At 26.6% G+C, this 23,731-nt stretch overlaps 1 protein-coding gene across 16 annotated transcripts in view; it reads left to right on the plus strand.

Annotated features, from left to right (window-relative positions):
- LOC122268373 (elongator complex protein 1) overlaps positions 1-23,731 on the plus strand; it is a 70,816-nt gene that overhangs the window by 21,856 nt on the left and 25,229 nt on the right. For 11 of the 16 annotated variants that reach the window (XM_071182573.1, XM_071182576.1, XM_071182570.1 and 8 more), the window contains exons 12-25: positions 1,377-1,538; positions 3,340-3,463; positions 6,025-6,204; positions 6,315-6,421; positions 8,014-8,150; positions 9,163-9,337; positions 11,495-11,642; positions 13,233-13,311; positions 13,409-13,485; positions 14,230-14,373; positions 16,925-17,010; positions 17,935-18,083; positions 21,040-21,163; positions 21,657-21,751. In XM_071182573.1, the coding sequence (XP_071038674.1) occupies positions 1,377-1,538; positions 3,340-3,463; positions 6,025-6,204; positions 6,315-6,421; positions 8,014-8,150; positions 9,163-9,337; positions 11,495-11,642; positions 13,233-13,311; positions 13,409-13,485; positions 14,230-14,373; positions 16,925-17,010; positions 17,935-18,083; positions 21,040-21,163; positions 21,657-21,751 (1,787 nt within the window). Of the gene's footprint in view, positions 1-1,376; positions 1,539-3,339; positions 3,464-6,024; positions 6,205-6,314; positions 6,422-8,013; positions 8,151-9,162; positions 9,338-11,494; positions 11,643-12,260; positions 12,340-12,439; positions 12,517-13,232; positions 13,312-13,408; positions 13,486-14,229; positions 14,374-16,924; positions 17,011-17,934; positions 18,084-21,039; positions 21,164-21,656; positions 21,752-23,274; positions 23,477-23,663; positions 23,726-23,731 lie in introns of all 16 variants that reach the window. The other 5 variants (XM_071182584.1, XM_071182583.1, XM_071182582.1 and 2 more) reach the window with 3 other exon arrangements.

Consider the following 23,731-nt stretch of genomic DNA (forward strand, 5'->3'; position numbering starts at 1 on the left):
CCTTTGCTTGCATTTGTTTGCCTGACTTTGTATATTCTCTTTATATGTTTAATTAAGTACTACTTAAAATTAGAACTGTTACTTTTTGTTAGATATCAAAACGCCTAGGCGTTTTACCCTTATTGCACCCCCCACTCCACTTTGCATCTCTGTCAGATAAGCAAGCATTCTTTCACTCAAGAACTTTGAACAAGGAAGTTCACTTGTCAGCTCTCTCATGAGCTACTTTTCATTGTTTACTGCTATTGCAGCAGTCATAATAATTTTCTTCGTGTATATAGTGCATTTGTTTTATTAAGTTTTGTTTAATAAATGTTAAATCAAACAACTACAGTCCGCTTTCTATTACATACAATGCACACTTTTAGTATTACATCATTAAGTGTATAGCCAATTACAATTTTACATAATAAACTGTTCTGAAAATTATTTTGTAGTACTTGAAACTGCATACTTATTATTATCCTTCCAATGAAAGCATTTTTTTATTCTAAATATTTATTTTATTGTATTAATGTATCAAAATAAATTAAATATATTTTTCCAAAACCTGTTCTGACATATTTTTGTTTGACTAATTATCTAAATTTTTTTTTTGATAAATTCAACAAACCTTTTATGTTTCTCGCATTACTTACTCGGATTATTTTAATAAATAAAAAAGAATTTTAATGCGTTTAACCCATACTATATTATTGCTATCGTCTGTCAAAGTTTCTTGTATGGAAATTAAACCTTCTAATGCACAAACTTTTAACAAGATCTCAAACAACCACTGGCATATATTTGTGACATGAAAGAAAGATTTAAGTAACCCCATTTTTTATTCTGGTTTTTAATAAAATTCAGGGAAAATATTGCATTTCAGTGCTTTTTGTCTGTTCAGTTGAGTATAGATTAACAAGAACCACAAAGAAAGAAAATTCTTAAATATGGAGAATTTAGCATTGGTCTTATATAAAATATTTTTGGTTCCACTAAATTTCATTGCTATAAGTTGAAAATTTGATTTTCTGATGTGCAATCAAGTAAGAGTGATAATGTGTTATTTAAAATTGAACTGAGCTCTTAAGTTTCTCAAGTTAAGATTTTTAGAAAAGCTACATTTCTGAATGTTTTAATTAAGGGCTTTTAAAATTTACTGACATTTTATGCATATAAAATTTTGTTCTATTTCAGTTAAAAACAATTTTGTTATGATTATAAATTCTAATAATTTTTATAATTTTGCCCGTAATGAGCTTAAAACTTCTCTTTTTGTAAAATTAAAATTTTTTTCTGCTGTTTGTCATTTTTTAAATGAATTTACTTATGTTATATTACTATTCTATTTATTTTTCTTATGAAATTAAATTAAATATTTTGTATTATAACAGAAAGTATTTTGATTTCTCCATTTGGGAAGCTTGTTGTCCCTCCCCCCATGTGTGGTTACAAGTTCAATTTAAACTCTTCTGTGCAATCTGTTTTCTTTGCACCTGATACACCTTCCTTTGGAGCTTATTTAGGCAACTATAAATTGGCCATTTTCTCTAAAGGTAAGCAATATTTTCTATTTTTGCTCTTTAAAATTAATTTTAATTATTTCAATGAGATAGCAAGCTTACTTTCATTTAAAATAAAATTTAAAGTTTTTATTTTAAATTCTTACTACTTCTCTTTAATTTTTCATTATTTAAATTTTATAGAAAATAATTGTATAATTCAAGGTGTATAATAGTACTTTGCATTATTTTGGAGGTTTTTTGATCTATCTATGTCTTTTAGGTGTTCTAAGTAAAGTGTTCTGTTGTGTATTTTTTATTTTACTTATTAAAGTTGAAATATTCATTTATTTTTAACATATTGACTCTGTGTCAAATTTAACAAAAGATTCACTGCTACACATTTCTTTCTTATTGGATAACTGGTATAAAAACTGATCATCAGGATTAAAACTGCAAAGCAATTCATCCCCAGGAATTTCTTTATACGCCCATTGTGAACTATCTCTTGGTGTGCGACAATATTTCCAGGCATGGGTTCCTATGCAATTTTAATCCTGATAATGTGCCCTAACTGTTTGTAGCAACATTATTTTTGCAACCTTCTATTATATTTACCTTTTCTTAAAATTGTTCATTTCAAAATCCAAATTTAACAAACAAAATGGAATATTTTGCTTAATACAAGGTTATAAATGTATTAGCTATAATGTAATAAGTAATGTTTTCTCTTATTCTGAGATTTAACAAATTAAAAAATTTTTGTAGCATGGAATATTATCAGATATAATGAAAACCTATTTATATTTGTGTTTGAAGAAAAATACATTGTACGCTATCAATCATTTAAAATTATCGAGGTATTTTGATTCATAATTTGTAAAATATGTTTTGGTGTCATTTAAATAATAGTTGAACGGTTTTTTGTTATTCATGACAGGGAAGATCCCCAGGAATAGGGAGAATGCTAGTTACACTACACAGTGGGTCAGCTCATTTTCTGAAGATGAAATTTGTCTAATTTCCAAAATATCGGTGCATATCTGGTTTCAAAGTCGTGTAAAAAAAAGTTCATCCACGGTGTTTATTCTTTCAAGAAAACCATTGTTTTATTCAGCTGTTTAAAATGCTGCACAGAAGATTTTAATCAGTAACAACTGAATCATAATTGTGTGAAGTTAAACAATCATTGTTACATGGATATTTTTTCACTTCTCAAAAGGATCTGGCAGAAATCCATGCCATATTTTTTTAGATTTAATTTTTTTGTATTTACCTAGATTTCAAAAGATATTTTAACGAGATATTAAAAGATATTAAACGATATATTAAAAGATATTAAACGAGTTTTGTGAAAAAAGTTCTGTTTCTTGAGTCTCTTGTTATATGCAGGTTTTACTGATGTATTAGTAATATCTTGAATGTAGTATAAAGTAAAATATATAAACAATTTCCAATCTAGAAATTTAATTACTGTTATCTCTTTTATGATATTCTATTTCTCTAAGTTTTCAATGGCTTAAAATTGTATTGGATATTAAATGCTTAAAATAAGTTATGTAAGATATTTTAAAATTAAGTAGGGCTGCTCTTCATTCTCTTTATTTTTGCACCAGACATAGTCTATAACTTCATTTGATTTTGTTCATATTATTGGTCAAGTGGATGCAGTAAGATTTTTTTTATCTTTAGTTTGGCACAGCATAGCCTCATCTGAAATTTGTTCCATTAAACTGTATATTTAACCCAATTTGTACCTTTGAAATTCATTGTGACATTATTAATATCAGATATTTGCTTCATTAAAATAACTTTTTTCAATTTTTGATAGAAAATCTATTATATTAATTTTTAGGGAGCTTCGAGTTTTTAACTGATGCAACAACAGAAAAAAATGAATGTACATTTCAGTTGCAAGCTGCTGGAGGAAATGGTTTCAAATCTCAAGTGTTGCCATACTCTTTCCAAACTTTATTGTGGTGTGTAACATCTAATGTACTTTGGTGTTCAAATCTGTTAAAACTTTGTGTGTTTAAAAAAATGTATTTAAAAAAAATTTTTTTTTTAGATATTTCTTGCAAATAATTAATTTAAATAATTAAATTATCTCTTTTAAATAATCGATCTCTGGTCTAGAGTTTAAATAGGACTCTTGAATTTTTAATATTCAGCCTCTTCTTTTCAACCAACAATGACACTGTTTATGAAACTAATATATCAATTATCCCGAAAAGGAAAACAAAAAAGCATCAATATCGTAGTTCGAAAACAGCAAAAAGTAGTTGCAGTTTAATGTGACAAAAATGTAAACATTTCATAATTTTAATATTTTAAGAAAACTTTCTGTAACCAAAATATGTTCAAAATAAATATAGTGCAAATACTTATTTTAAATAAAAAATGCAAGTAACTTTTATACAATAAAAGTTACTTACATTTACATAAATAAATGTAAGTATTGTAAAAATTATGAACCTCCTTTATTAAAGGATGTTGAGTAAAATCAAACTTTCTGTTTAAAAAAATTGGAAATATTTTTTCTAAAAAGGAGGTTTGAAACTCGCCATTGCTTAATTTTGTAAAAAAAGACAGGATATGTAAAGTTCACATGTTTTTTTTACTTCGTAAATGTTACATGTTTACCCTGCCTTTTGGTTTTTAAGACAAATTGTTGTTAATGTACTTTTTACATATAATACCTAAATTATTTTCGATTTCTGCAGGAGCTAAATTTTTTCTTTTTTTTAATGTGATTAAATTCGGAAAAAGTTTATTCTCCTAAGTTTACAATGCCTTTTTTCCCTTTCTTGTCTTCGCTATATCAGACAGTAAAATCTATTTGCCTACATTTTTCTTTAAATTATTTAGTACTAGCCGCCCATGGCAGCCAGGTAGTAAGCATGAACATATTCACCCCATTTTGTCTATTTTGGTAAAAAAAGTGTTAGTTAGCCTTACTGTGTTTAAGGCTAATCTCACCGTTAGTTAAAAAATTTTTATCTCTTTTCTTTTAATTCTTATCTTATTAAGAACACACATGCATTAAATTTGAGGCTTTTGTCTTGGTAAAAAGCATTGTTAAAGCGTTGCTGTCCTTTCTTTCTTTCTTTTTTTTAGTTTTTCTATTAATTTTGTAAAGAACATGATCCAAAATTGAGACTCCAAGGATCTTAATAATGCTTTTAAATTGCGATAACATTAAATTAACATATTCTTTCAGCACCAGATATCTAGGCATAGCGTTATGTGAACACTTTTTTAGAGACTAATTTTTTAAAACATCTGAGATTATATAAACGTACTTAGCAATAAGTTTTGTAGAAAAATAAAAATGTACTTACAGCAGGGTGCATAGTGTTTTTAAAAGGTGCTTATTTTAGATTTTCGTTTTTCAAAAGCCCTTAAAGGTGCTTTTTTCATTGGGTGTTTTTAAAAAGTGCTTAATTTTCCCTTTTCCAAATTAAGATTTTTCCTTTATCTTGTTGACTTTCATTACAAATTATGCAGAAAGACACTGTTTACATTGTTCTATTCAACCTTTTCACAATTAATTCAACCCCAATCTATTTCGGTGCATCGTCAGATCGTAACTTATGAAAACGCCATTCGATTTACATGATTCAAAAATTTTGACAATTGTCTAAAACAATGCCAAAGAGTTTTTTTTTTTTTTGACATGAATGTTAAAACCAGATAAAACCGTCCATTGTCAAAAACTTTACAACCCTGCCTAGTTATGATATTCTTTTAAAGTGCTTAAAAGGTGCTTATTTTTTGTTGAATAATTTGTCTATGCACCCTGTACCGGTTTAAAAAAATAAGTTTTACTGCTGGAAGCATTGCACAAATTTTTGTTTATTCACGAAGAAAACTTTGATTTCAAATCACGATAATCAAATCAATTTAATTTATATTACATTTAGTACTGATGATAACAATTGAATAATTGTCAGAAGTAAATTGTCCTTTTAGCATGAGTATTTGAATATGATCTATAAACACAGGGCTTCAGATAACTTTAGAAATAATAATTTGCAATCCTGGTAGTCCTCTGCTACCATGACCATGTTGATCTTTCAAATAATCTTGCATAAAGACTAAAATTATTTAATACAGAATGCGTAGTAATTAACTATTTTGATTAGAGCTATAAGTCAATTTTTTGATTAGAGCTATAGTCAAACTTCACTGATGTTACTTTTAAAATATTTGACGAAACTGCATCATCTATTCTATAGTTTAATTTAAAACCATGGTTTCTGCTAAACCAATGAAAAAATTTGCTTTTTTTTAATGTCTTTTTAAACAAATAATAAACAAATCAGACTTCACCATTTGTTTATACAATTGAACTAATTTTGTTTCATGTTGAACGTCGCACTTTTAGTGCACATGGTATACCTACAATCTTGTATGCAGATGCACACATGCAAAAATTCTTTATTTTATTGTATGTCTAATGTTCATAATATTTTTTTATTATTATTATTGCAGTACAAAAATCTAAACCACGTTTTTTTTTCTCTCTCTTTCCGTACAGTATAATTATGGATCCAGAATTGTCATCTTCTGTGTGGCCACTTTGCTTAAGTCATTGGACATGGGTTAAAAATAACTTAGTTCTCTGCATTTGCCAGCATTCTTATGAGAAAAAAAGTATATATTCCCTTTTATGTGTGGACTTAAATTCACCTTCCGAAACTAAAGGCATTGCTGCAAGGTAATAGTTAGTTTCTATCAATAGCATAAGTATCCCATATTAAAAATTTTACTGTAGCTTTATTTTTTATTTGCAATTTTTATGCTATTCTTGTTATTTTGCCTTTGTAGAAAAGTTGCTGACTTAGACAAATCAGTAGTTGCTATGTGTACAAATAGAGATGGATCTGTTGTTGCTATCCAGTATGAAAGTGGAATGGTTAATCGGCTTGAAATCGGTATTAGTTTTTTGATTAATTTTTTATATACAACAGTTAAAACTTGTAACAAGAATGTCTATTTGGAAATTTTTTGATGGTCTCTCTTCAAATTTTCTATGCATTCAAACTTAAAAACCTCATTTTGCAATTTTTTTATTTATTTTTCTCACGATATTTGAAAAAAATTTTTTTTCATAAATATGACGGAAAAATTTCTTATAGATAAAAATACAATTCAGGAAATTTTAGAAAATTAAAATATTCTCTACTATTAATGTGAAGAGACAAATTGTCGATAAATCAGTAGAATATTTTTAAACCATTAACTTAATAAGGTATTGTAAAATTAACCTCTCATTCATTCGAGGCTATAAGTAAACAAAGCTGGAGTATTTTAATTAACACAAAATGTAATGACATTTTGAATTTTCCCCTTCGAACAAGGAAAATAACTATTATGATTAAATAATGTTTCAGAAAATAAAAAGCATCATATTTGGACATAAATTAAATCTATGAATTTACTAAGTTGATCTATTAATATCTAAAATGAAAACAAAATGCGTACTGGCATATTTCTCATAAAAAAAATGAAATGAATATTAGTTTGTAATAAAATATTTATTTCTTATCTATGAGTATTTGTAATGAAAGCATAATAAAGCTAAATAACTGTATATTTCTGTACAAAAACTAAAATTATTATTTTTCTTTTCTTGAATGAAGCTTAGAAATGTGATATGCTCAATATATACAATCAAGAATTTGCGTTAAAAAAAAACTAAGCATAATACAATTTTAAGAAAAATTTTCTGCAAACACTTTTCTGATTGTGCAAAAACCATGATTATATGGCATTCATACTCTAACCTTTTGGGTCACTCTCAGAACTTGAGAACAGAGGGTTAAATAAATCAAAATTGCAGCTACTAAGATCATGCTGAGAATTTGAAGGCATGAAATTGTCTATCAGTTATCACCTGACTGAACAAAAAATTCAAATATAGTCTGATGAAAAATGCACGGAAAAATTGCCTTTTTGACTTAAAATTTTATTAAAAAATAAATAAAAAAAGGCACAGTGGAAAAGCTTTCAGAAAATTTTTAGTAGAAAATTTCCATTTCCAAATTTCCAATTGAAAGTATATTAAATATGTCTGAGGACACATTTAAAGTTGTTGTTTTCATAGAATATGTATCTTTACCAGATATATCATTCTTTTCTTGAGAAAACTATTTTAAAAACTTTTTTAAATAATATTTTTTTGAAAATTGTAAAAAATTTATTACTCTTTAAAAGTGTTTTTAGAAAAACTATTCCCTCTATTTTTACTGTTCATAACATGTAATTTTTGATAACTTGAATTTTCAATTTGAATTTCTCTTCAAGTGTGGTTTTGGCTGTGTTTTACATTGATATATTTAATTATTGCATACTATGTAATATAGTTAAATAGAATTTAGAATTTTAATAAGTAAAAGAATTACGAAATTAAATGTAAATAGGTCATTCAGAATTTTTCTTTTGAGTTTTATAATTTATTTTTGCTTTATTTAATTTATTTTTGCTATTTAGCTTTTATAATTACTATATGAACTTTTTATTTTAGATAAAATAATCAATAGCTCTGAAAATGCAAATAATTCCTTAATACAACATTGGGAAAAATCTTTTGGTGATTGTTTAGTTCTCAATCATCCGAGCCCTGAAATGTGTATTGTTAATAAAGTAGCTGCAAATGATTATGTAAGTTAAATTTAGTTTTACTATTTTTTTTTAAATTTTAGTTTTAAATGTATTTTTTAAAATAAAGTATAATTTTACCACAAACCTAAAGTACCTGTATCTAACATTACAGAATCAAAGAGTTTATTCAGATAACTATATGTGATATATTAAGGACCAAAATGTACTGAAAAGAAATGAAATAAAAATTAATTGATTTAACCTAGATTCATCAACAAGGCATCTTTGATAAGGATGTATAGATACCCGGCAATTGCCCAGTAACCAGCCTACCTGACCATATTTTCATAACCTGGTTATTACCTGGTCTCAGCAGAAAAATTTTATTACCTGGTATGCAGACATGGCAAAATTTTAGAAATTTGTACTGCTCTAATCCTTCATCTTATATCAAAAAGTCTAGTTAGGCATTTTTTTTTCTTGCCTTTCAAATTAATCTTAATGGTTAAAAATATCTTTTATAAGCAAAATAAATATTGAATATTCCTATATTTCGTTAGACAGAGAGTAAAACTTTGCCAGGTGTGGTAATTAACTCTTGATATTTTTCTTTTTTTGGATAATTTTGTAACTACTTGTGGTAACTCTTTATTTAATTTACATTGCATAAAAACTTTCTTAGATGCTTCATTTTTCCAGGTTAGTGACATTCTATGCCTAAATGCTCCCCCCTCCTCCCAACCAAAAGAAAATGATAAATTGAGTTGATCATAAAAACTATGAATTTAGAAAAATTATTTCAATATTTGAACTCAATTTGCTCTAGTGAGGATGTGTATTTATATCTAATTGTATTAGGTTTTGATCTAGTAAATTTTTTTTTTTTTTTTTTTTTTTTTTTTTTTTTTTTTTGAAATTTAGATTATTTTCTAAACCTGTACAGACTTGCAGGTGTTCACCATATCCAGGAGCTTTGCTGCTCCTTCTAATCTATCAATAAGCATCCATTTCCTTTATCTGTGTTTAAGAGGATTTAATGTTACACAAAGATTAATTTTGAATTCTGTTCCAGGGATCAATTGCTGCACTTGCCCCTAATGGTGATTTCATATTTCCTGATCACCCCGCTACACAGTTTGTGACTTCTTATTTTGTGCAAGGGGGCTTTCTTTTTTATACAAATACTAAGCATGTTCTTAATATTCATCAGTATGATGCCACTCAACATAATGGAAAACTTTTCCCCAGTAAGGAATTATATATTTTTTTATTTATTTATCACTTATTCTTTTTTAATATTTTTATGTGAAAAGGGTAGAATATTAACTTGTTTTGTACTTTTATTTTCTTTAATAAAAATGTTTAATATTTATATTTGAAAAAATGACGGCCAGGTGGCTGAGCGGTTAGCGTGTCTGACTTCGAAGTTAATGGCTGTGGCTTCAAATCCTGCTCAGGGCATGAATGTTTCTCTTTATGTGTTGTGTGTTAATGTGGCCCAGGATTTCTGTGGCAGCGTTGCATGGGTAATGTTGCTCTATTACGTCACTTTGGTCACAAGATGCTCACCAGGCAATGCAAAATGAGCAATACTTTGCCACCTTCTATGGCTAAGAACGATAAATTTAATGCCTAACAGTGAATATATAAATATACTTGTTTGTAAAAAACAATGGATTCTATTTATGCTTAAATGAATGAAGAACTACTTCTTATTTGTAGCTACTGATACTTTTGTCTGTTAATATTAAATGATAAAGAAAAATGTTGCTGTAAATGTTTGATTATAATTCTAATGTTCTTGAATGTTGCAACGTTTATTTCCATATTATTTGCATAAGGATAAAGAAGCCAGTTTTCTTAAGTTATTATGTAAGAAAAATAGAGTTTTTCATGGTACTCGTTAAGGTTTAGGAGTTTATTTAACAAGCTTACATAATGTGTGCTTTTTTTTATAAGTTTAATTTTAAACTTACAAAATAATGCTTAAAGAAATTAAATGAATTCATAGTCAGAGTTTTTAAATATCATTTCACTTTCTTCTAAATGTGTAATCTGATTTGAATATCAAACTAGATTGTCTCAGATTCAAATCTAGAAAAGTAAAATTTAGGTTAAAAAAAATTTACATTTTAAAATTTAAGTAAAGAATGTAAATTTTAAAAAAAATAATATTTAAATATTTCATATTTTAAATATGTTTTTGCTTCTTATGAATATATTTTAGTGAATACAATTGTATCAGAGCCCTTAATTAAAAAATTTCCCCAAACTTGAATTTTTGCAACTTTGTTATTGAAGTCCTGCAGGCAGACTGAACATGCCTGGTGAATTGTTTTGGGCGTCTAATTTCAAAAGAGGGAGAGATGCTTCCTTATTGTTCATTAATAAGGACAGAAAAGAAAATTTTTCTCTTTTTATCTCAACTGCTATTTTAATTGACTGTTGCATTTACCTTCAACAAAAAATTTACATTGTCTTCTAGTAGTTAATCATTATTATTTCAAATCTTAAAAAAAAATTAATCTGCAGATGATGATAATCTATAGTACCCATTGCTGTGTTGCCACAGACGACTAAAATGCAACTATTTGCAACTATTTTTAGCATAAGGCAACTATGGCAACTTTTTTTGCCTGAAAAGGCTTAAAAAAGCAACTATTTTCAGGAAAAGGAGACTATTGGGAGACTTTTTTGTACTCCTAACGATGTTTTTTTTCTTTTTTTTTTCTTTTTTTTTTTTCTTTTTTCTTATTTTTCTTTTTAAAAACATAAATTGGGTGGAAAATCTAAACCCAACAAGATAGTTTCTGAATACACTGAACTTTTTTTCTTTTTCTTAAAAAATAAAAAATTTAGCAAATTTGAGTCCTCACTTTTTAAGTCGTTCAATCTGCACAGACTCCATTGTAAGTCTATTTCATTTCTCGATCGCCTTTTTAATGATTATTTCTATGAAATTCCACATGATTTCAAAAAAAAAACATTATACGATATTACGATGTGTGAATTTCAAATCTGAGTAATCACTTTTCATATATATATATATTATATAAACATTTACGTTTATATAAAAATGATTATATTTGCCACTAACTTGACTGAATGGATCATGGTATATGACGATTAAGTCATTAACAAAATTTTTGTCATATTTTTGATGAATTTTTGTTCTTATTTCGGCAACTATTTTCTTAGTTTTTGGCTACTATTTTCATGTTTTAGGCTACTAAAAGCAACTATTTTGTTCATTTTTTTTCTGTGGCAACCCTGTGCTGCAGAGTTTCTGCTATCAGGATACCTGATAATAATAAGTGTAGATTTCCTTGAAAGTAATATCACCCTAATTTCTGATTATAGTGTTGCTTATTCAGTTTATCTTGAACTGTTTCTTTTATTTTTAGAGTTTGAACAAAAGATTGAAAGAAATGCTAAGATAGTATTTGTACCACCCAGGAGTACTAAAGTAATATTACAAATGCCCAGGGGAAATCTAGAAACTATTCACCCTCGACCACTTGTATTGGTTGCTATATTTGAAGATCTTGATCGGTAGGTTAATTTTCTCAATTTTTTGGGTCTTAATATTATGTTCTTTGTTGCTATTAAAGCTGATAATATTTCTAAATAATTTTTTAATTAACTTTAAATAATCATTGCCTCCAATTGTTGTCTTAAAACATAAATTACTTGTTTTTAATATTAAAAGTGTTTACTTTATTTTAGATTTCAAAAAAAAATTCTCTGAAAAATGATATTTATTGTAAATTGAGTAGAATTTTTTTTAATCATAGTAATTTGATTATAATAATTAGTCCTGGATATTTATTTTGCAGTAAAATATTTAACTATTTTTTTCTGATATTGAGTTTTATTATATTTATCATTTTAAGAAAATGTTTACATGCGAAATGCTATATTACTGATGAATTTAATGTAACCACATCATAATTTTTAATGAGATCTTGTTTATTTTTTATCATTGGAAAATATTAGTTTAAAAATCGTGATTTCCAAATGATTTGCTTGTAGCAACATTAATACTTAAGGGATAAAATAAATTACGGTTAATTTAATTTTATTTGTTTTGTGTATTGATTATGTGATACCACAAACTACAATCAAACTCTTTCATTTTGTTTATTTTATTTTATGCATTTTTATTTTTAGATTGGAATATAAGAAAGCATTTGAAATAGCTAAGGTTCATCGAATTGACTTAAATGTTCTTTTTGATTACAATCCTAAGGTAAGTTGGTTAGTTTTATCTTTTTTTACTGCATCATTTTAAATATTTTTTATTTAAAAATCATACAATTGTTTATTCTTTATTATTACTTTGTTTTCAGTTATTTGTGGAGAACATCAAGTTATTTACTGAACAAGTGCAATCCAAAGACCTCAATTTATTCTTGGCAAGTTTGAAGTAGGTTTTTCATAATAAAAAATATCTTATTAATTATTATGTTACAAGTTTATCTTCCTTACCATCTCAATTTATTACTTTTATTTAATTTATTTATTTTTTTGCTTCTAAAAATATCTCATGATAGAAAATACAACACGATCGAATTGACAACGCTATACTTTTTTTTAAGGAAAAAAGAATTTAGTTAAATTTTTTAGAACTTTTTTTTAAAGGTTTTTTCTTTTCAAAAAAGTTTTAACTTTTAAAAGCAATAAATTTAAGTGTTTAGAAGTCTCAGACAGTTTATTTATTGTTGCTCAATAACCTGTTTTTAGATAATTTAAAGTTTTATTTTTGTTTAAATTGACAAAAACTAATTTGGAAGATGTTACACAATTCTTTTTAACTAATAAAAGTGTTTTTCTGAAATCTAAAAGCATGAACATATAATNAAAAAAAAATTTACGTGTGAAATGCTATATTACTGATGAATTAAATGTAACCACATCATAATTTTTAGTGAGATCTTGTTTATTTTTTATCATTGGAAAATATTAGTTTAAAAATCGTGATTTCCAAATGATTTGCTTGTGAGGCAACATTAATACTTAAGGAATAAAATAAATTACAGTTAATTTAATTTTATTTGTTTTGCGTATTGATTATGTGATACCACAAACGACAATCAAATTCTTTCATTTTGTTTATTTTATTTTATACATTTTTATTTTTAGATTGGAATATAAGAAAGCATTTGAAATAGCTAAAGTTCATCGAATTGACTTAAATTTTCTTTTTGATTACAATCCTAAGGTAAGTTGGTTAGTTTTTTTTTTTTACTGCATCATTTTAAATATTTTTTATTTAAAATCATAAAATTGTTTATTCTTTATAATTACTTTGTTTTCAGTTATTTGTGGAGAACATCAAGTTATTTACTGAACAAGTGCAATCCAAAGACCTCAATTTATTCTTGGCAAGTTTGAAGTAGGTTTTTCATAATAAAAAAATTCTCATTATTTATTATGTTACAAGTTTATCTTCCTTACCATCTCAATTTATTGCTTTTATTTTATTTACTTATTTATTTTTTGCTTCTAAAAATATCTCATAATAGAAAATACAACACGATCGAATTGACAACATGATACTTTTTTTTTTGAGGAAAAAAGAATTTAGTTAAACTTTTTAGAACTTATTTGTAAAGCTTTTTCATTTCAAAAAAGTGTTAACTCTTAAAAGCAATAAATTTAAGTGTTTAGAAGTCTTAGACAGTTTATTTATTGTTGCTCAATAACCTGTTTTTAGATAATTTAAAGTTTTATTTTTGTTTAAATTGACAAAAACTAATTTGGAAGATGTTACACAATTCTTTTTAACTAATAAAAGTGTTTTTCTGAAATCTAAAAGCATGAACATATAATACTAAATTACTTTTCTGAAAATACTGCATTGCATGCTATAATTTTCTAAAATATTTATATAAAAAACTTGAAATCTTAGGATAATGTGTATGCCTATCCCATTATGTTTAAGGCAATGCCGTTAAAATATCTATAATTAGTTTATTTTTGAAAGTTAAAGGAAAATAATAGAAAGCACTTTTAACATTTTCTTAATTAATTGACAGTTAAATTCATTTGCAAAAAAAGAGGCTTTTTTTTTAAGGAAAAAATTTCTTCTATTTATCTTAATCATTGCATAAGACTTAAATATTTTTCCATTTTCTAGGATTGGTAATATATTGAAAGAGACATATCATTTGCAGCTAGACTTTTCCGGTCTCAGTAATCTTCAAGAGTTGAACTTCTTTAATAATAAAGTGAACATGCTGTGTGATAAAATTCGTGAAGTCCTTGATCCTGAATTGAAGGAGTAAACTCTTTTTTTTTTTATGTATAATTATTTTTAAATTAAAGAGCCTTATGAAAGAAGGTCAATTTAAGAAAAGCAAGAAACAACAGTAGGCTGTTTCCAAAAGAAAAAAAAAGCATTTTTTTTATCCAAACTGTTTTAAATGATGTCTAATAGAAAAATCTAAGTTCTATACATTTCCCAGATAGCAAAATAAGGTTTATTTTAACTCAGCAAAAACCTTTTCATGTATAACCTAAGAAGGTTTGTTATGCTGTTTGCGTGTAAACCTTCTAACCTTAAAACGAGATCTGTGACAATCTGCTCTCTTCTACCCGCATTACCCTAATCCAAAACCTTGGAAAACAACCTTCTATATAAAAGCCTTAAATCATGGTTGTCTTAGGGTTTTCAAGCATGAAAAAATCTTTTCATAAAGCTAGTCTCAAGGTGAAAATATAGGGTTGGGTTTTTGCCGTCAAAAACTGGTTTTTGAAATGACAGTGGTAAAAACCGTGTTTTTACCGGTAAAAACTGTCAAAAACCTACTGTTTTCTTTCATTTATGGCATATAGCGGATAATATATTATTTTCACATAATTGCCTTTATAAATGAATGTTGTAAATGATTGCTATTGATTTTGCAACTATATACATGTATTCTTATAGAAGGATATGCATTCATACAGAAATATTGTAATATACTTATTGAAAATAGTGATACTTACTTTTATCATAATAACTTGATTCGCAAAGGATTCAAAATTTTGCACTTCTTAATTGTTAGAAATAAACAAACAAACAAAAAAGCTTGGAACTATTAATAAATTCAAGAACTAAAAAGAATTTAAAATTTGGCATTTCTTAAATATTAGAAATAAGCTAAACAAAACTTTCAACACTTGTAACTACTAACAAACTCTAAGTCAAGAATTACTGCTATTTTGTCAAGTTAAAAGCTTTTATTTAGTTGAAAAAGCACATTAAACAAAGCTTAATTACAAACAAAATTACATGTTCAGTAGTCGGGGTCACTGTGCTGAAGCATACGATAGCAAGTGACTAATTTTGCGCATTTTTCATTGCCCAGTCGATTTCTAAGTTTAGTATGGATGAGTCCAAAATTCGAGAAGATTCAAAATTATTTTACCAAATACTTATAAATTATTTCATCAAATACTCAAAATTATTTTACCAAAATTATGGGTTTTTGACATGACGGTAAAAACCGTCATGTGTCAAAAACTTGCCAACCCTGGGTGAAAATAATCATAAATCTAGGTAATTATAAGGTTTCTTTTCGCAAAATCTTGTATGCTCAGCTAATATCCACCTTGTCATGAAATTTTAATGGACAATGCAGTTTGACGCTAGTGTGACGTCAGCTAAAACGTCATTATGGACCTAAGTGACAATTTTTTTTAAATAAGCTTTAAAAAATAATTTTTAATCCTTTTAGGATGAAAGGTTAGAAACTGCAATATTTTTGCCTTATTGAAGAGAGGTTTTTCGTGCAAACATTTTCGTGACAATGAAAAGAAAATTCCGAGACAAGGTTGCCGTAAGGTTACACGTTTTCTGGGTCAGTGGACCTTAACATGTTTTTTTATTTCGAAAGTTTGTGCTTTTTTTAAATTGTAACTTGCTGTCTTCCTTCATTTAGCTTGTCAATTGTAAGCAGTAGCACTAAAAAATTAATTTATGCTTTATTTCTAATTATATAATGACGACTGTTATAAATACATGAAGTCAATTATGTGATTGCTGGTTCTTAATCTTTCAATCTTGTTCTGAACTTTTATTTGTTGCCAACTAGCATGTCAATTCCAGGTGTCAAACCTAGTGACAGCGGCACATAATTTAATTGATTTTGGCGTTTTGTATTAATAACAGTATAATAAAAAATGTATAAAAAGTATAATAAAATTTTGTATAATAAAAAATGTTATTTCACATAAACAAGTTGAAGAAAAAGGCAATACAATTTTAACAATAGCTTGTGTAGTTTAAAGCACATGCTGTAACAAAATATTGTATTTATATCTAGTCTGATATAAACATTGAAGCTACTACTAAAGGAAAAAAATCTGATTAAAGTGCATTCTTTTTTATCCTCTTTCTATAAGTTGAGAAAAGAAATCTTTAAATAAATAACAAATTTAAGGTAATAGTGTTTGCGGACCTGTAAATAGAGCTATATATATATATAGCGGCCTGGCAATGGTCCTCGAACTCGCAGTTGAATAACAATGTATTAGAATATAATATGAAGCAGATTTGCTATATAATGTCTTAAAAGATTAAAAAGAAACATATAGTTAATTTGCAGGCACTTTTTAAATTAGCCTTAATAAGTCAAAATTGTGAATTTTTAGCTCTTCTTTATTTGTTTGATCAATTCCTGTTCTTTATTTATTTTAATTATATTTGTTTTCATTAGCAAAATTTTCTGTAGCATATTTTTGTGACAAACTTCAAAAATGAGTTTTATTTGGGTTATTCTTTCTTTCGATCATGGATCAGTTTTGTGCAAGAGCAGAATTTTTAAAAATTGTTTTCATTTATATTGCAGGCATTTGCTTCCTTATTTGGCCACTTATGCTTTGATGAAGCCTTCTGGTCTTGATAAAGCATTGCTAAAAATAAAAAGCATTAAAGGTAAATATCTATTTTTCTTTCTTTTTTTTTAAAGAGATATATTAAGCACAAATGGTATTTAATTATATCATTTGCGTTTTTATCTTAATTTTTTTGTCTTCATTTTTAAACAAAAAAAATTATTATTTCTTGACGTTCAAATTTTGAAATAAATATTAAAAAAGTGAATTTTAGATTGAAAATAATTTTGTAATGTAATAAGTTATTTTCTGCTTTTGTATTGTTTTTTTTTTTTTTTTTTTTTTTTTTTTTTTTTTTTTTTTTACTACTTTCTCTAAGGAAATTATTTTTAATTAAATTCTATGGAATTTCTAATTTTTATTTTTAATTCTAAGGAAATTATTTATCTTTGTTTCAAAAACAAAGGTTATTAAAAAGAGTAAATTCTTACATTCATTAATTTAATTTATTTGAAAAGATAAGTAAAGTAATAGTCTAGAAATACATTTTTCATTTAAAATTATTGTAAAACTAAAAGTTTAGCTATGAGAAAAAAATTAACTTTCAAAATTTTGATAATGAAATGCTAAAATCAAATTTGTTATCTATCTATTATACTGGGATTTTTAATTTGCAGTCACATAAACAAGTGACTAAATACTCTAAACCAATTATACTAGTTTTTAGCCATTTTTTAATAAATAATTATGTAAACAGCTAATTGATTGTTTAAACTTTCAAGTTTGTTTATTTTTGAAATTAAAGTTTCATTATTTTTTTTTTTTAATTTATAAATAAGACTGGAACCAGATCAATGTCCAGAACTCCATGGAACTTCACAATGATATCAAGATTTTAAAAAAAAAAATTTAAATTTTGCTCTCCATTTTAAGAAATACATAACCTGTTCCATGAAATTATATTGCAAGCTATATTGTTTTTATTCTTTCTTTGTGATATAAGTAAACCAACTTTTACTTTTAGATTCTGGTAGTTTGAAAAATACACAAGATACTATAAATCATGCCTTGGATTTCTTGCTTTATTTAGTAAATGTTAATGAATTGATTGATGTGGCATTTGGTACTTATGACTTACCTACAACTATTATGGTTGCACAAAAATCTCAGAAGGTGAGCGTTATTATAAATAGTTATTTTAATATATGTATGTTTACTTTCCTGATGTTTTACTTAAAATTGGAATTTCAAGCATTTTAGACATGTTGAAACTTATTTTAGCTTTCTTTCATTCTTATTTATTTATTTATTTTTTCCTTTTTAAAGCTTCAATGGTTAATAGAGTTAAATCATTCAGGGATGAGATTTTTCCGCTTTTTAGCGGACTTCCGCTTTTTTCACTTTTATCTCTTGAATTTCAGTTTTTTTAAATCGAAAATTCATATTTTCTAAAAATTTCACTTTTTTTTAATAAATATTCCGTTTTTTCAGAAAATTCACCGATTTTCAAAGAGAAACAGAAAATTCAAACTACATTGCTACCAATCCTTTACCATTTTTACTTATTTTAGCTATTTTCTCCCTCTTTACACGCAGCAGATAAGATTTTTCGAATTTTTTACCGACCCTCCAGATAGATCCGATTTTTGTAGTTCAAACGACGCTGCTTCTGACAAGCCTTTTAGAGGTCCCAAGCCTGTAATTTGCTAATATCTCGATTCTTATTCACATGATTTTAATATCAAACATAGCTTTTCATATTTGCGTGCTGCGATTCTTATTCACGCGATTTGAATATTGTACATTGCGATTCTTATTTACGAGATTTAAGAATCCGATATTGTGATTTGTATTTACTCCTTTTTAAAAACCTATGTAGCGATTCGTATTCACGCAAGTTTAAAATTCAATGTCTTGATTTGCTCATGCGGTTTATAATATCAAACATAGTTTTTTGTATTTATACGAGATTTTAAAATAAGGCATTGGGATTCCCATTCACGCATTCTAAAAATTATGCATCATAATTCTTATTTATACAATCTAAAAATTACGCATCATGATTCGTATTTACGTGATCTAAAAATTATGAATCGTGATTTGTATTTACGCGTTTTAAAAATTCTAAATACCAGTTTCTATTTTCTCATTTTCGAAATCGTTTATCTAGTTTCATATTCATGTGATTTCAAAATCCATAATTGTTATTCATATTCACGCAATTTTAAGATCAACTATCTTCTATCGATTCTTGTAAGAAATAGATATTTTTTTTAATTAGTTACTATAAAGGTGACTGTTTTTCTAACGACGATTATTAGTATATGTAAGTGATACAACATCAGAGAAACTGGAAGGGAATATGTATAAAACTTACATTCTGTGCTTGTAAAGAAGAAAAAATAGGATTTGTCACAAGATGTTTGAAGAGGGACTAACGACTAAATATAGCAAACATAAAAGATATAGCAAATAAAAGCAATCACTTAAAAAGGGATTTAATTTAATTATATATATATTTTTTTAGAAAAAGAGTTAATTAACTTTTCATCAAAATTTTATTTATAATTGCTGTTATTTATGCTATAAAATGCAAAATTCTTATCAAATAAAAAACAATTATCTAAACAGTTGCTGATTGTCATGTAATTTTTCAAACTAAAATAGCAATTTTTGTATATTAAGGAGTTACTATATATCTCTACTTCACTGTTATTGATATGTTTTAGAGGGCTCTAGTTAGATTAGACTATAATATGAACATAATGATTCGGTCCATTGTTAAAGTTTTTTTTCCAATATAATTTAAAAAGTAATATTACTGATATATTTGCTATAAATCACATAACAGTATTTATTAAAAGAAATGAAATATTAATGTATATTCTCAGTAGTTTTAATTTGCTAAACCAGGTAGTTTTTCAAGTAATAATTGTCTCTTATGTGAACTGAGGAAAAATATGATTTCCAGCTTTATTTTTTCAATTTGTGATTTTTATTTTCACTAAATGTTAAGTATCAATGTAATCAGTTATATAATAATAGATTAGTACACAATTGTATGTCAACACATTATTTATTACCTTAAACTGTCTGGAATTTATTATTAAAGGGTTGCGCTTGCGTAAAATTTACTATCGTGGAAATTCGGCTTTTTTGCTTTTTAGCTAATCTCATCCCTGATCATTACAATTGCGCATGGAAGTTAAGCATACTTTAACTATAGGACATATGTGAACGAAGGTCATATGCTTAACTTTTAACCACCAGTATATGTTATTACATCTATGTCTATTTTAAATTTATTATTCTAAATTAATATTATAATTTTGAAGTAAACTTTAAAGATTAAAGAAATGTTAATTCTTTAAGTTATTATAAAAAATAAAAATAAATAAATTTCAGCTTAATATTTGATTATATTATTCCTTTTTCATCTGAGCTATAAAAAAAGGAAAATTCTTCTTTTAAATTTTTTTTTTATTCTTTCTAAAAAAAAAAATTTTTTTTTTCTTCTGAGAGGATAGAAAAATGTTTTCTCTTAAACTTCGAAATTTAGACCTGTGAAATCATTATGTTATGCTTTTTCTCATTTGTTCTTTCTTAAAGAACAAAAAATATGTATATATTGCCGTTTTACAACAATCTTTGAAATTTAAAAATGTGTTGTTTTTTCTGATGACACTTGCCAATACCAGCAATCCTGCGAGAAAGAGAATGCCAGTGGCACCATCTATGGCTAAAAATATGACTTTGGCCATATACACGTCACAGTCCATTTATAGAGCTGACCAATTCATACATCCATTCATTCACAGATTGCAATTTAGAGCTAAACCAGAGAACGTTCAATCTCCAATTTAGTACCCCCAGAGATCTTATTTGTTTTGAAAATATGGTGGATTTTGTGACCCGGCAGATTTAAAATGCACCAATCACCACTTACTACACGGCAAGTCTTTGGCTGGCTAGGATCGAACTCGCAACCTCTTGGTCATGTGCCCAATGCCCAACCAGACTATCTTCGCCTTATTCAAATATGTTTAATCATTTAATAAGTAAATAATCCGAAATGTGTTTCAACTTAATATATTATTAAGTTATTCTTTTTTTTATCTATTCACTTTAGGATCCAAAGGAATTTTTGCCCTTTTACAATGAACTTCAAAACTTAGAAGAAAATTACCGCAAATACAAAATTGATATGCATCTTAATAGGTTTAAAAAAGCTTTGGAGCACATCAGTAAATGTGGTGAGTTGATTTTGTATGTTACAAAATTTCTTTAATATGTTAAATAAATTGATTTTCATTTGCTCATTCAAAAGTTTGCTTCACTAATTTAAGTGTTTGACATTTTAAGTTAAAAATCATCATTATTTTATTATTTGTATTTTCTCATTTACAAATAATGTAGCTATAATTGATTTAAGTGCTAGCTTTGATGAAGACTTATGTAATTAAATTTTATAATTTAAGTTAGATATCTATATTTTTTGTTTTATTTTTATGTACTCCTTCAGAATTATAAATAATTATCTGAACCATTAATTTAGCTGATTATTTTTATGACTGCTTATACAATTTCTTGTAAGTTTTAAAAAAAATATTGTTTTCTTATTTAAAGCTACTCCATGTGTAATTATTAACTAATAATTTTAATGAAGCTTCACATATAAATTTTTTTTATTGAAAATAATTGATATTTTGTTCTTTTTGTGTACTTATTCAGAATTATTTTTTTTAGCTGATCATTTTGAGGAATGTTTGACACTGATAAAAGAGAAGAAATTGTATGTTGATGCTCTTTATCTATATCCTCCATCTTCTCAGGAAAATAAAGTAAATTGTCTCCAATGTTCAAAGTTTTTAGCTATGTTTTTGATAAATATAATATTTTTATCTGTTATAAATTTTTCATAAAATTCTCATGATTTTCAGTTCATAATGTTGTCTACTGATCTGACCTAGTCTTAACCACTAATGCCTTTCTATCTCAAATTCCATTGAATTTAAAAGCTCTTGTTTGTTTCAAACTGAAAATACTTAAAACAAAAAGTATTGAAATAATTATTCCTATATGTTAAACTCTAACTGATAAAAATATCTTTTTTTTTTCTTTTTTTTTAAAAACTTGAAGCTTGTTTTGTTTTTATTGGTTGGCAATACTGAAAAACAAATTATATTTATTTATATATTTCTTATTTGAGTCATTTTCTATTTGCATGCATTTTCTATTATAATATATTTTAGCTTTTGTTTGTTATCGATTGTTAATAACCCTACATGTCGTTACTGACCAGCAAGAAAAAAAGAAGTTTTTTTTTTTCTTTTTCACACGTGATTACTATGCACAATTTGAATTCAGTGGTTAGAAGCGTAGAAAAGTGCATTTTTTGCAATTAACTAAAGCTACTTTTCAAAAAATGTAAAAATGGGCTTGGAATAATAAATAAACCTTTTTATTTCTTTCAAATTTATTCTTTCAGCCTCCAACTTATCCATTTCTTGAAAGAATATTTATTTCAAGAAATACTCTGAAATTTTCGAAGATATTGTTAAATGCTTAACCTTTACGTTAATTTGTAAAAAAAAAAATTACACCTAGGACATCCTTAATATGGACTAACTGATACGCTCTCTCTGATGGACTCACTTAAGATTTATGCCAATCAGATTCAAATAACTAGTTTCATTTGAATTCTGTTCCTTTACCAAAATAACAATAAGTAAAGGCACGGCATTGTTACAAACCAGCGTGTTTATTATTATTTTTTTGTATTGTGCTACTCACTACTAAATTTTTTCAAAATTGCGTTACAAACTACGAAAAAAGTAATGACAACAATTTCATTACTTGAGCCGCAACGGCTCAGGGGATAGAGCGTTCGCGTTCCAATGAGGTGAACCAGGTTCGAATCCCAGTTGATACAAATTACGCATCCGCCTTGCACCGACCACAGTGCTGACGTGAAATATCCTCAGTGGTAGAAGGATCATGGGTTAGAGTCCCCTTGCTGTCAGGCTAACCGTGGGAGGTTCTCGTGGTCTTCCTCTCCATGTACCGCAAATGTGGGTTAGCTCCATCAAAAAGTCCTCCACGAACACAAAAATTTCTCCCAATACTCGATCCAGGAGTTCCCTTGTCTTCTGAATTGGGTTCAAAATCACAAGGCTATAGAGTTGAACATTAGTACTCATAAACCCATAAAATTGGGTCAGCTGTTCAGCGACAGTTATAAAATAAAATTTCATTACTTACAGCTCATTAGCTCTGAATACTGCACATCACAGTTTATATTTTGACTCTTTAATACTCGTGCATACTTCATTACTTTTTTAATGACATAGTTCTTCTCTTCTAGACAATATGGACTGAGTATGGCATGTACCTAGAAAGCAAAGGTTATCATGATGAGGCTGGTTTAGTGTTCAGTAGAGTTGAAGCTGATGAATTTGCTTTTAAAGCCTATAGAGAAAGTGCAAACTGGAAAGAAGCCTTAAATCTTGCTTATAAACTTAAATACAATGATCAGAAAGTTCTGGGAACTTGTCAGTACATAGTAGGTAGGTTGATCAACATCTTGTGATTGCAGAATTAATTTTTGTTTAGTGATTTTTTTTTAAATTTCTTCCATTTATAATTGTTTCAAATTACTTAACTTAATAAATAATTACTTAGTAGAAAATTACTTCTTGTTTGTACATTTTATATCTTTTCAGATTGTATAAAAAAAAATGATTTCTTTTTTAGAGAGACTGAAAGACAAAAGAAAATATTTAGAAGCGGGTTACTTACTTGAACATTTTGTTAAGGTAAGT

Source organism: Parasteatoda tepidariorum, chromosome 6 (genome assembly GCF_043381705.1).
Source record: "Parasteatoda tepidariorum isolate YZ-2023 chromosome 6, CAS_Ptep_4.0, whole genome shotgun sequence".
In the NCBI taxonomy this organism is placed as follows: domain Eukaryota; kingdom Metazoa; phylum Arthropoda; class Arachnida; order Araneae; family Theridiidae; genus Parasteatoda; species Parasteatoda tepidariorum.